Here is a 14,098-nt window from a genome sequence, read left to right as displayed (position 1 = left end):
TGGGCTAAATGGCAGTGAAAATAGTCTTCCTGTTGGTTGAGGAGATGAGCTTTTCCCGGGGGAGCCTGGGAAATGCAAATGATGTAATAATATCAGCAGACGTGTCCTGAACCCTTCTGAGATTACACACCATCTACCCAGATTACTTCTTCCCTCACTGCAGTTTTTTGCAGAATTTCTGTACAACTGGACTGTGACAGGGTTCTTGTAAGAAGTTTTGTCAGAAACCGTAGCTTGATTTTTAAAGATTTATTGTGCTCATCTCTAACAAAAAAAAGTTCAAAATGTGATAAAAGTCATGTATAATTCCTCCTGAAAAATAACCAAAATGTATAGATAGGTATAGATGTACAATATTTACAACGCGCTCTTACAATCAGCCAAAAAAAAGAAAAACTGTCCTTCACTCACTCTTGTCCAGAGTATGGACTTCTTTGTAACTGACTGACTGACTGAAAAAACGACTCCTTGCTACTCTGTCTCTCTCTGATGGAGGAGAGACAAACCCCTAAACTGCTCCCAACCAATTACCTTGAAAACTACATTGTTTTCCATTAACACTGCATTATTTCTACCTCAAAGAATAATCATACCATCCAATAAACTAACAGTACATATTTTTCCCGGTGATAATGGGTTTTTGTGCCTGTGTTACATAATAAGATATTTATAAACAATCAAGGTTTTTTCTTTCCCCTGATGTCATGTCCAGCAATCCCGTGCTTAGTGCTTTATTTTTGCAGAAATTGCATTGCTTGGTTTGGAACCCAGGGCCTGTGAATGGGAGTGAGGTGAGTTCTGAGAGGCAAAAACGCTTGAAATGATTATGGCTGTAATTGTGAAGTTAGATTGTGCACAAATTAATTTAGACACATGGACAAAGTGATTTAGACATGGACAAAAAGTGATTTCGACACATGGTCGAAGTGATTTAGACATGGACAGTGATTTACACATGGACAAAAAGTGATTTCGACACGTGGATGAAGTGATTTAGACGTGGACAGTGATTTACACGGACAAAAAGTGATTTAGACATGGACAATGTGATTTAGATGTGTGGACAAAGTGATTTAGATGTGTGGACAAAGGGATTTAGACCTGTGGACATAGTGATTTAGATGTGTGGACAAAGGGATTTAGATGCGTGGACATAGTGATTTAGATGCATGGACAATGTGATTTCGTCACAAGGACAACGTGATTTGAACACGTGGATAAAGTGATTTAGACGCGTGGATAAAGTTATTTAGACGCGTGGACAAAAAGTGATTTAGACACGTGGACAAAGTGATTTAGACACATGAATAAAAAGGGATTCAGACGTGGACAAAATGTGATTTAGACACGTGGACAAAAAGTGATTTAGACACATCGACAACGTGATTTAGACACGTGACACGTGGATAAAAAGTGATTTAGACGTGGACAACGTGATTTAGACACGTGGCACGTGAATAAAAAGTGATTTAGACACGTGGACAAAGTGATTTAGACGTGGATAAAAGTGATTTAGACACGTGGATAAAGTGATTTAGACGCGTGGACAAAAAGTGATTTAGACGCGTGGACAAAATGTGATTTAGACACGTGGACAAAAAGTGATTTAGACACATCGACAACGTGATTTAGACACGTGACACGTGGATAAACAGTGATTTAGACGTGGACAACGTGATTTAGACATGTGGCACGTGGATAAAAAGTGATTTAGACACGTGGACAAAGTGATTTAGACGTGGATAAAAGTGATTTAGACATGTGGATAAAGTGATTTAGACGCGTGGACAAAAAGTGATTTAGACGCATGGACAAAATGTGATTTAGACACGTGGACAAAAAGTGATTTAGACACATCGACAACGTGATTTAGACACGTGACACGTGGATAAAAAGTGATTTAGACGTGGACAACGTGATTTAGACACGTGGCACGTGGATAAAAACTGATTTAGACACGTGGACAAAGTGATTTAGACGTGGATAAAAGTGATTTTGACACGTGGATAAAGTGATTTAGACGCGTGGATAAAAAGTGATTTAGACACGTGGACAAAACGTGATTTAGACACAAGGACATGATTTAGACACGTGGACAACATGATTTAGATACGTGGACAAAAAGTGATGTAGACACGTGGATGAAGTTATTTAGACACATGGATAAAAAGGGATTTAGACACGTGGACAAAGTGATTTAGACACATCGACAACGTGATTTAGACACGTGACACGTGGATAAAAAGTGATTTAGACGTGGACAACGTGATTTAGACACGTGGCACGTGGATAAAAAGTGATTTAGACACGTGGACAAAGTGATTTAGACGTGGATAAAAGTGATTTTGACACGTGGATAAAGTGATTTAGACGCGTGGACAAAAAGTGATTTAGACGCGTGGATAAAAAGTGATTTAGACACGTGGACAAAAAGTGATTTAGACACAAGGACATGATTTAGACACGTGGACAACATGATTTAGATACGTGGACAAAAAGTGATGTAGACACGTGGATGAAGTTATTTAGACACATGGATAAAAAGGGATTTAGAAACGTGGACAAAGTGATTTAGACACATGGACAATGTGATTTAGACACATGGACAAAGTGATTTATACACGTGGATAAAAAGTGATTTAGACGTGGCTGAAGTGATTTAGACACTTGGTTAAAAAGTGATATAGACACGTGGACAAAGTGATTTAAACACATGGATAAAAAGTGATTTAGACGTGGATGAAGTGATTTAGACACGTGGTTAAAAAGTGATATAGACACATGGACAAAGTGATTTAAACAGATAAAAGTGATTTAGATGTGGATGAAGTGATTTAGACACGTGGTTAAAAAGTGATATAGACACGTGGACAAAGTGATTTAGACACGTGGATGAAACGTTTTAGACGTGGACAAAAACTGCAGTGAACTAACAGAACTGAGGAAGTAGCAAGCCTGAGTCTGCTAAGACCAGGATCTGCCAGTGTTGCTCCATGTTTCAGTTCAGTATAGCAGTGAATGGGTCAGTCAGGTTCCATGGTTTCACTAATCCTATATTTGTCCTGTAGAAACAACTGTCTTTATTAACCCATATTTAGCTTCCCACAGCAGTGTTGAGTCAGGACTGCAGCAACACAAGTGAAGCAACAGAAAAATGAGCGAGTCACATCACCTTAAGTGGAACACACTTGATTTCATATGCTGTGACCTGCAGCAGGAGTAAAGTTCCTTTAACTGATGGAACACTGCCCACAGCACAAATGGTGGAACAGGATGGTTACATTTTACACTGATAACTATTGTTTCTTTTGACAACCATATGACCTTAAGTAGGTGTTTATATTACACAAACAATGCTTGTAATGCAGATCAGTCTTACCAGACACCATTTGGCTCCCCTTGGTTTTCACTGCACAATATCTCTCCTGTTTTGCCAGTGGAACTCTGAAAATTTGTCCGAATATGTAAGAATATGAGTTAGGTGTTACTAAGAAGCAGCCTGCATGTTCTGCCTGTCTTCCCTGGAAATATATACTAAAATATATATTCCACTGTGGCACTAGTGGAGTCATTCAGGTTCCTGGGCACCACCATCTCTCAGGACCTGAAGTGGAACTTCCACATCGACTCCATCATCAAGAAGGCCCAGCAGAGGTTGTACTTCCAGCGACAGCTGAAGAAGTTCAATGTTCCACAGATGCTCCTGATCCAGTTCTGCTCAGTGGTCATCGAGTCTGTCCTGTGCTCCTCCATCACTGTCTGGTTTAGTTCCGCCTCTAAATCAGACTTCCGAAGACTTCAGAGGACAGTTTGGACTGCTGAGAAGATCATCGGTGTTCCCCTACCCACCCTCCAAGACCTGTCCATCTCCAAAGTGAGAAAAAGAGCTCTAAAATCACTCTGGATGCCACCCACCCAAGCCACCACCTCTTCCAGCTCTTACCCTCTGGCCGGCGCTTCAGAGCTCCAAACATCAAGACAGCCCGGCACAAAGGAAGCTTCTTCCCTCAGGCCATCCAACTCTTAAACTCATAGCTCTCCACCATTCCCTCCTACCACCTGCACTATGTCACTGGCACCTTTTTGCTCCTTGCACACCAATTAGTTCCCCTTACATTCTGTCTTCAGGTTATCTGTGCATTTTTTTTTTAGTTTCTTGTAGCGTTTGTTTCTGTAGCATTTATGTTTAATCCTTTGTAGCATTTGTATTTATGTCTGTTTACACTGGAGTACCCCCTGTACCTAAACAAATTCCTTGTGCGTGTGTGCACAAACACTTGGCAATAAAGCTCATTCTGATTCTGATTCTGATTCTAAAGCTCAGCATTGATCAGAGTTGCTGTGTGCACGTTGTGGAGGCTTTTTACCGCAGAGCTAGTGTCCATCACATTATTAACAGTTCCAAACAAGGCACACTGATTGCTGCATTCCTGTGATCAAACAATGAGCTTTCTGGACAAAAGCCAAAATTCACTGATTTGGAGAAGTGCAATGTGCGTGATCAAAGGCGTATTAAATTGAATTTTTATGAAAGGCGAAGCAAATTTTTGTTCGACTTTGATCTTCGCGGCCTTTGAGACGGGATTCCACACTGCTGATGAGCTGCGGTCACAGCAAGCAGAGCAGCTAGACAGTGATTGATACTGGCTACAGTGGCATTAATATGAATGACAGTTTTCAAACATCCATCAGAGCCAAGAAAGGAGCAGCAACAATAATGGGCACAGTGTCAGTTTTGCATTGTCAGTGTTTGCTGACAGGTGTCCTCACTCAGATAGACGTAGAACCTCCATATAATGATGGTGAGCAAGAGCAATTATTTCTGCCCCTTGTTGGCATTTGACATTAATTATTAAAACAAATATTTAGTCTTGAGTAAACAGTGAAACTAGCCTGAAAGAACAAGTTCCTGGACTTGGACGACACTTTAGGACAACTTTTTTGTTGTGTTTCTCTCCTCTTGCCTGGAAACTGCTGCTTCATTAAAAAGTGATTAGGCTTAGTAAATATTTGACATGTCCTTACTGATTAATTGTGTTTCATATATGGGCATAGTAGGTTAAAATCAGTAATTAACTGTAACCAGACACCTCAGGAGGCATCACCAGTTTTATAATTGTGGTACAATGAAGTACATGGCAGCCAATTTAGAGTGATTTATGCTTTGAATACAGATATATATGAAGTCTCACACTTGTAATGTTGGATTAATGAGGTTGGGTCTGAAAGACTGGGACAAATCTTGGTTTCCTTGTTATTTTCTACTGTATCTCACAGGATTCGTGCCAAATGTGTGTCAGCGTCATCGTGTTACATCCGTAAACTTGGTACCAGGTGGGGCGTCACTCCTCTGGTCTCTGGTGTCAGTTGGTAATGTTTCCCTCCCCGTACACTGAGTACCGGCTGGTGGCTTTGACTCATCCCGAGTCATTGGCATGAGCAGTGTGTCAACCAACTAAAGCCCTGAGGAGCTTGGTGCATGATGGGAAGTCCTCCAGCAGCCTCAGCCTATAGCAGCATAACTAAGGGCTGATTGAGCCCTAACTATGAGCTTTGTCTGCCTGTGCACAGTTAATTAGGAGCAATGATCTTGACATCATTCTGACATCATGGGCCCATTCCAGCTGCTGTAGCCTCCATACGACTTTGTTTCCATTTTACTGAAGCAGCTCTGCCATTCTTTTTGTTTCTGTTTTTATCCCAGACGTATTCGAGTTGTATTTTACTGTAGTCACATGGTAGTGGCAAACAGTCCACAGAATGAAGGACTGAATGTTTTGCCTGAGACTTTATTCTGGGCAGAGTGGGCAAACCAGTGTTTAGACGAGTGGTTGTCAGTTCTGTGTTGTGAGTCTTAACAGGATGCAAGTTACAGTCTAACAAAAATACTGCAGCATTTTCATACACCTGAAGAGAATCAGGCCTCATGGGTAAAAACTGCTGACTGAGAGGAGACACGTGACGCCTCAACATGCTTTGTTTTTTAATAAATCAGGTTGGCTCCCACTCCACTCAGGAATGATTTACCTGATTAAAAATGAGTGGTGGAGTGGTGGGATTTGGAGGGTGATGGTGTTTTTGTGCAAATTGCTTATTGTCCTGGCATCATATGAAAAATAAAATAAATAATAATAAAGCAGCCAGACATTTTCCTCAGCCAGCAGCGGTGAGTGAGAATGAAACGTGAGTGCCTCCTTTGCTTTAATGGCACTCAGTGATATTGATTACAGCTCAGTGAAAGTACAAAGCTGTCGGCTTTACCCACTGTGGCTTGTAATGAGCGTAACAGAGATGACTGTAGAAATTAAATGACATTTAAATATAAATGACGATTTCCATGACATGCACTCTACCAGTGTGCTGTGTCTATGTGAAATCCATTAACATGTCACTGGAATGGATGACAGAGATTGATGTTAATTGAAATGGTGATTTCTCATGCTTTCTGTCTCGTTCCTCTATTGACATACACAGACACACAAATCAAGCTGAGGAGCTTTAATGGCTGCTCCTGCTATAAGCTCAAACTGATGCTTTACTAACATGTTCTTGTTAGTGCCTTGTGTTATCAGCCTCAGTACTGCAGCAGCGACAGGACTCCATAACATCACAGTTTGGTCATGGTTTAGATCTGGATCCTCATCATTGCACTTTTAACTGTGTCTGTATTTGGGTGCTGAACGAAACTTAAGTTTGCTTATAAACAGTTTCATATTCACAGCCTATTTTATCAGAAAATCGTGACATGACTGAATGATTAATGTAGGGCTGCAGTCAGGAGTTGTGGAGAATCATTTGTGCTTTCTAGTTACCCGTGGAGATTGCTTTGCTGGACTATAGCTTCAAATAAATCACTGGTTCCTTCCATCTATTATTAAACCCTGAGTTTGCCTGTGGAGCAGCTCTGTGGCCGGTGGTGTGATGTGGCTGCAGGATGGTGTTGCACTGAACAACCCAAAGATTAAAGGGTTCTGTTGCATAAAGCATGTTTGACACGATGTACGAGGTGTGGTCGCCTATTATGTCATTTAATTTCCATTGCACACTGTTGTTTATGTTCCTTTGGCTCTTACTTGGATCTGAGACCCTGTTTGATGTTGGAAACAGCAGCATTTTTATTTTGCAAGAAAATATTGATCCAAATGTGACGATCTCTGCACCTCCCATTTGGTGTACTGTTGTAGATTTTTACCTCTTCGAACTCCTACTGCTCCTTATAATATTCTTCATAATGTTATTTTCACTTTAATTTTCTTTTTATAAGGGCAACACTGAAGAATTGGTATTTCTGTAAATGTTCCAGTGTTAATCATTTTTTGTTGTTCATAGAAATGAGGTTCTTCGATCTTCGATTAGGTTTGTTTGCTTTTTTATTTTAGTGGAGTTTATTTTAGTTGCTCTGCTTTTTTTTGGAAAGTACTTAAAAAGTGGGCTGACTTGAATTCTTTAAGCACAAAAGCTGATGCTGATTTCAGGTGTTAAATTGGTCTTTAGTGCCCATACTTCATTTTTTAAACTAAGTCATAATGTGTTTTATCTAGTAAAATGAATGGGCATGTTAGCTTTTTGTAAAATCATTGGGAGCAGCACAGGCACTGAGGAAACAACACCAGATGTTCCAGCAAGTTGGTCAGGTGCATTTATGCTCTTACATGTGCTGCAGGTTAGTGGATCTCCTGTCTGCAGTCAAATATTAGCTTGGATTGTTTGTTTAGCCAACACTTATCTCTTAATGTTTACTGTTTAGTCACTGCTGCATGTTTTGAATTTGGCCAAAAAAGTTTAATTCGGTGGAACAGTGGTGTCTCCTCCCAGCAGCGGAGAACCCGGGGCCTTTCTGTGTGGAGTCTGCATGTTGTCCCTGTGTCTGTGTGGGTTTTCTCCTCCCACAGTCCAAACACATGCAGGTTAGGTTGGTTGGTGACTCTAAACGCGCGCATGTGTGTGTGTGTGTGTGTGTGTGTGTGCGTGCGTGCATGCACTTCCTTGAAGTGAAGAGGGTGTTTGCAGTTGTATTATCTTTCAATGGCAGTTTGGCGACAAAAACTGATTCCCATCTCATGACCCAAGTCAACTGTGACATGTTAACATCTGTGTAAAAATAACCATAAAAAACATTAATCATGCTTTTGTTGCTATGAGCAGAAAATGTAGAAGTAAATGAAATTTACTGTCAGGAAACAGACACATTCTGCTTTCACATTTTGCGCCTTGGTAGATTTTTCCACTAAATCTTTTCCTTATTGTGCCGATGACATTCATGGCAGTTTTACATTTCTCCCAAATTGAATTTGCAGCAGCAAATTGGTGGAATCCAAATGTAATTTCTAGTAGACATACTGTAGAAAACTGAATATAGCAGAAAGGAAAGGAGAGTTTTATTAGGCATACTTTCCAGCATGTGTTGTGTGACGGGGCTCAGAGCAGTGTACTGAGACAAAGAAGCAGTGAGTGCACAACGTGCCCATGTGAGGTGGCCTGTCCTGTGTCACAGTGTATCTCTGTTCCTACAGCTCACTTTAGCACTGGCTGGGTGTGTTTTTGTGTTTATGTAGCACAACATCCCCACCAGCTGGTCAGAGAATGTAAAGTCCTTCATATAAAATGTCCATCTTTTCATCTCTGCAAACCCACCACCCTGCTCTGTCTCATTTTTATCAGCCTCTTTCTCTTTCTCTTCCTGCTTCCCTCTGCTGTTTTTTTCCCATCTTTTCCTCCATTTCTCTCCCCTCCATTCCTTCCTCCTTCATTTCCTCGACATTTTAGTCTTTTATCCACTAATCCAAGGTGTGATTCTGGCTCTGGATTCTTCCTTTCCCCCTTCCCTCTGCTGCTCTGTGCTGTCGTTGTTTGTCTCTGCCTTTAAACCGACATGTCAGCTGAAATAATTAGCTGGCACCTCAGTGATTTGTAGGTGGGATTATGTTTCTGCTTATTATTGAGTCTTCAGGTACTTGTTTGTGTGATGCTCTAAACAGACACATGTGTTATCTAAGTCTGACCAGCCTCTTGCTGGCTGCCCTTCTCACCCTGCACATGTGGCTCCACTTGTTCCGCTCTCAACTTCATATGGATGTAGACGTCACCCCATTTATGGCTTTTGCTATTCTGCTCTGTGCTGTAAGTCACTGCCAAAGCTGCAGTAGTCGTTAACATTTAATGCTGTATGTATGTGGATGTGAAGCAGCCTCAGCAGCCGCATTGGTGCTCGACCCTGTTTCTGCTCTCAGAAGATGGTGTCCTCATGCTTCCTACCTCATCCAAATCTGTGAGTGGCACAGCAAGTCAGTCAATACTTTGTCCCAGACTCAAATCTCTGACCCACTATTTGATTGTGTGCAGAGGTTGAACCCTACTGACCATGATGATCCAGGAGTTTTCCTCTGGTGCCATCAGCAGGTTGCTTTTAACTTATTCAGTGAAATATTTCTGACTTCAGTGATCACATGCATTTTCTTTTTGCTTTCCTTTAGGATGTTATTTGGATCTGAGGGTTTGAGGGTTATTTGTCCCTCAGAATAAAGTGTCCCATTTTGATCATGTGGTAGTGGGTACTTTTCTTTAAATGCCCAGCTCTTTGCTTTATGACCAGATATCAGCCAAACTAAAGCTTAGGGAACATGATCAACATTAGTCTGCTTCAGAAACCCAGCTCCTGCCCAATGTGATGTGAGACAGATGGTGGAACATTGTTATAAGGCTCCTGTGGCCATGTTCACATATTATAGATAATAACATACGTGGGTGAAGCTGGTGGTGTCAGCACAGAACATGTTGACTTCCACACATTTCATTAGCTCCTCATGATGTCTCTATTTCACTGACACTCAGTGTGCAGTGTGATCACGTGCACATATCCATGTTACTGAACATGGTGTTTTTATGGATGAGGGACAGAAGGAAGTGAAAAATGAAGAAATCATGATGATTGGAAGTGAGGAGAGAAGACAGGAGTGACAAATAGATGAGGGCGTAGGTAACATGGAGGAAAAAGATGTAGCTGGAGGAAAAATAATCTTATGGAGCTGGGAATGGAGGAGCTGATAGAGAGGGATGGAGAGGAAAAGAACGATGGGAGGAAAGAGGAATGAAGTTATGTGTGCAGTGTTGGAGGAGAGAGGTACGACAGGAAACAGCTGGAAGGAGTTAGAGACACTGATTTGGACAGAGGGAGGATGCAGGAGGAAAGATAAGTGGAGGTGTGGATAAAAGGAGCGAAGCAATTGAAATGAGAAGCTCTTGCAGCTGAGAAGAGAGTGATGAAAGGATGGAGGAGAGGGCGACAGAGATGGAAAAGGGCTTGTCTCTGAAAAAGAGCTGCTTTGCATTTTCCTCACGCTTAACTAAACAAATGAAATCTGTTCTCAAAGCTCCAGCCTTCCTTAAACTCAGCATTACTCTGCACCTACAGTTTATGGTAAATTCTTAGGAAAAGAAACACTAAAATAATAGAAAATTATTAATTGATAGATTATCATGTTCAATTCTAACAGAGATCATTGCTGGCATGCATCTCTGTCCTGTGGTGTTCAGGCCACACCCACAGCATTTTCTTTGACAGATACACATCTGTTTTAAGAAATGGAACAATCCCAATCCCCTGCTCCAATCACACAACAAGTCATGTGCTGTTTCTGCACAAATTAGACAGGATCTTCATTAATGGCATCAAGAGGCACTTAGTAAACATCACTGAATTAAGAATTTGAATGATCACTAAATGCTTGTTAAATATTTACAACCAATAAATAAAACTTTACTTTATCCACCTCTGGCCTGACTGAACCTCTGTGACATTTGGAATATTCCCATGCCAGCAACAATTCCGGTTTCCCGACTGTTTTCTGAGCTCACGTTCTTGTCATGTGCAGACGCTTCAATTACCCATTGACATTTGAGAGTCATCTCACTTGGGTTTTGAATTCTTCTGATCATTTCCACTGAATTTATCTCGTCCCATTAATTCCTCACATTTAGCTCCGTCTCCTGCTTGCTCCCTGTTATGAGGACATGTGCCTGCTTCCTGCTCTGTATTCCAGGCTGCACGGGAGGCACACTCTGAATATTTCACCACTGTGAATATAGAGGGTGTCTCTTTCCGCTGTTATTTCCAATCGACCTTCCTACAGTCACCCAGCATCTAACTTAGAGGAACATGTATGAATATGTGTGAATGAGCATTTTACTTTTGCTTGTGTGTTTTCTTCTTCTCTTCATTTATTCCGACCTTGGCCAAGCTGAATGTGCAAACTGAATAGAGAGAAATCAGTATTATCACTAATGTCTTCCTTTATTGCCTTGGCTGGATAAGTTGGGTTAGTATCATTTTATACCCAAACATCTATGAAATTTATGAAGTGAGACAGACACCCATGCAGAGCATCGTCTGAGTTCTTATTGTCGTGCTCCAATTGTAATAATCATGAGAGTGCGGCGAGCTTAATTGATGATGTAAGTACTGTTTACTCACTTTCCCAGGGCATCTTAGTCAGCAGAAAAACACACAGCCTGCACCACCGGCTTTAACAACTTCCCTGCCTCCTGCTCCTTCTCTCTGCCACTGTCAGCCCCTTCTCTGCCACCACACCTTATTCGTTTACAAAATTTGGGAAAAAATAAAGTAATAAATAAAGACTTTTTTGTTCTTATGAGCTGCAGAGAAAGTTGGTAATGTTCTGATTTATGCAGCAGCTTAACATTTTCTGCAGCTGTTATCCTGCGTACAGTGTCAGAGTGAAGAATGGTCTTCATTTACATACACAGCAGTGGGAGTGGGGGAGACAACTATCTTTTCTGAACAAGAACATCTTTAAATCAACTTAAGGAGCAATAATTTAGTTTTTTAATTAAAAGCTCAGCAGGAGCCTGGAAGTCATTTTCGGCCCCCTGGAGGATTTTTAATGTCCAGTTTGTGTAACAACAGGCGACATGAACTGACTTCTGCTTCTGTTTCTCTGTCATCTGTTGCAGCAGGACAGGAGCCATGGATGTCGCCTCCTCTCTGGTCTGCCCTCTCCTCCTGCTCATCATCATCATCCACCTGTCCTCCCTTCCCTCCTGCTCCTCCTCCATGCTGTGTCCGAAGCGATGCACCTGCCAGAACCTGCTGCCGTCCTACACAGTGCTGTGTGCCAAGACCGGCCTCCTCTTCGTGCCACCCAACATTGACCGCCAGACAGCTGAGCTCAGGCTGATGGACAACTTCATCACGACATTGAGGCACCGGGACTTTGCCAACATGTCCAGCCTGGTCAGAGCTCGTTTTCCTGAACACCTTTATAGTCACGTTTGCTTTGATTTGTACAATCAGTAGTTTGCCAACTGTGTTAGTTTGATTTATTCCTGTGCTGTGTGCAAACTGAGAAGGCACATTGGCATAGGGAGCATTTCTAAAAGTTGTCACAGAACATATGTCGGGGTTTTACAAAATTGTCCGATATAAACATGCTTGCCTAGCCTGGTTGTTGGAAACTGAAGCTTGGTCAGATGGCTCCTTCCACTTCTTTAAATCACTCTGTGCTATCTCTACCTAATGAACTGATGAAAGTCTGAATAACTGTTCTCACCTAATATCAAAAGTGGGACTTACGGACTCAGTGTGGTGCTTCCTAACCTTCACCCAGTGCCAAAGTGCATGGGGACAGGGAAAGAGTCCAAGCTGCAGCAGAGAAGTACTTTATTTCCAGACCAGACTGCCTACCTCCTCAGTGCATCAGGGTCAATGTGAAACATGTATTTAACATAAATAGAACATGTACCGCTGGGCCAAGTGTACTGCAGCCCAGGCGGTGAAGGTGGCAAAAACTCGGGTATGGGAGGAGTTCGGTGAGAAGGACCATGGAGAAGGTCTACCGGTCGGCCTCGAAGAGAGGGGGAAGCAGTGCTCTGCCAACACTGTTTAGTGTGGAGGTGGGGAGCTGCTGACCTCGACTGGGGATATTGGGGTCTTGTTCACAAGTGAGGGAATGACGGAACGTGTGATTGACAGACGGATCGGGGCATCGGCAGCAGTAATGCGGTCGGTGTAACGGTCCATTCAGCTCAGCTCTCAATTTACTGGTCAATCTACGTTCCTCCTCTCACCTATGATCATGAGCTTTGGGTCATGACTGAAAGGACAAGGCCTTGGATACAAGCGGCTGAAATGAGCTTCCTTCGCAGGATGGCCAGGCGCTCCCTTAGAGATAGGGTGAGGAGCATTTGTTCAAATCATCATCACATCATGTTGTGTGAACCTCTGAGTTTTTAATTCCTGATCCAAAAACGATATTCAGCATTTACCAGTGATCATCCTGCAGCAGAATAAAAATCCCTTCTGCTAAAGTTACAGGGCAAAGTTCAGTCACAGTCTGTTTTAAATGTATTTGGTACCAGACCTTTCATCTCCACCTGGAGTGAATTATAGCCCAGAGTTACAAGTTGTTACTGTTACTGTAAACTGCCACGCTTCAGTTCAAGATGAGGTCTGGAATAAATGCAACATCACAAAAGAAGGTTCATGGTGGGATAGTATCTGAGTGTCGTTAGGTTTTTATCATTGTGAGTAACGAACAGTGTTCAACTCTCAGAAACAGAAAGTGTTGTCAGAAACATAGAGGGGTGAACTTATCAGTGGGAAGAAAACAAGAAATTAAAGAATGTGTCACATTGACTGAGGTGAATTTGCTGGTGTCTTCTACATTATATCAGCTGCTTTTGGGTGGGCATGTAGCAGAAGTGGACCAGCTTCACTTCTCGCAGCACAGGAGGAAAAATACCGACATCATGATATTTCAGTGCCAAGCAGAGAAACTGGTCACAGCTGGAGATATGTTTCTTCTTCCTCACACGCACGGAAATGTGAGTAACGAGGTTTTAATCATCTGGTAGTGCGCAGCCTTTCAAGTACTGACCAGTTAGAGGTAGGCCCCATGTTTCTGCTGTGACTGGCATGTTTCAGCTCAGGTCCAGGGCTGAAGCTGAACTGGGCCAAAGCAAATTGGCAAAGTGTCAGAAAGTGAAGTGTCAGAGATGCAGTAATGGCTTCCTTCCATCTTTCCTGCAGCAGCAGAAGGAAGCCTTGATGCAAACAGTTTCCTCCAGGTGTCCCAGTCCTCCC

At 42.1% G+C, this 14,098-nt stretch overlaps 1 protein-coding gene across 1 annotated transcript in view; it reads left to right on the top strand.

Annotated features, from left to right (window-relative positions):
• The window catches only part of LOC113145584 (leucine-rich repeat and fibronectin type III domain-containing protein 1-like protein), a 94,720-nt gene that overhangs the window by 39,777 nt on the left and 40,845 nt on the right, over positions 1–14,098 (top strand). The window contains exon 2 of the mRNA XM_026332468.1: positions 11,971–12,250. Within this exon, the coding sequence (XP_026188253.1) occupies positions 11,984–12,250 (267 nt within the window). The 5' untranslated portion in view covers positions 11,971–11,983. The remainder of the gene's footprint in view (positions 1–11,970; positions 12,251–14,098) is intronic.

The sequence above is a fragment of the Mastacembelus armatus genome, chromosome 13, assembly GCF_900324485.2.
Source record: "Mastacembelus armatus chromosome 13, fMasArm1.2, whole genome shotgun sequence".
In the NCBI taxonomy this organism is placed as follows: domain Eukaryota; kingdom Metazoa; phylum Chordata; class Actinopteri; order Synbranchiformes; family Mastacembelidae; genus Mastacembelus; species Mastacembelus armatus.
This window is presented reverse-complemented; position numbering and strand designations above follow the sequence as displayed.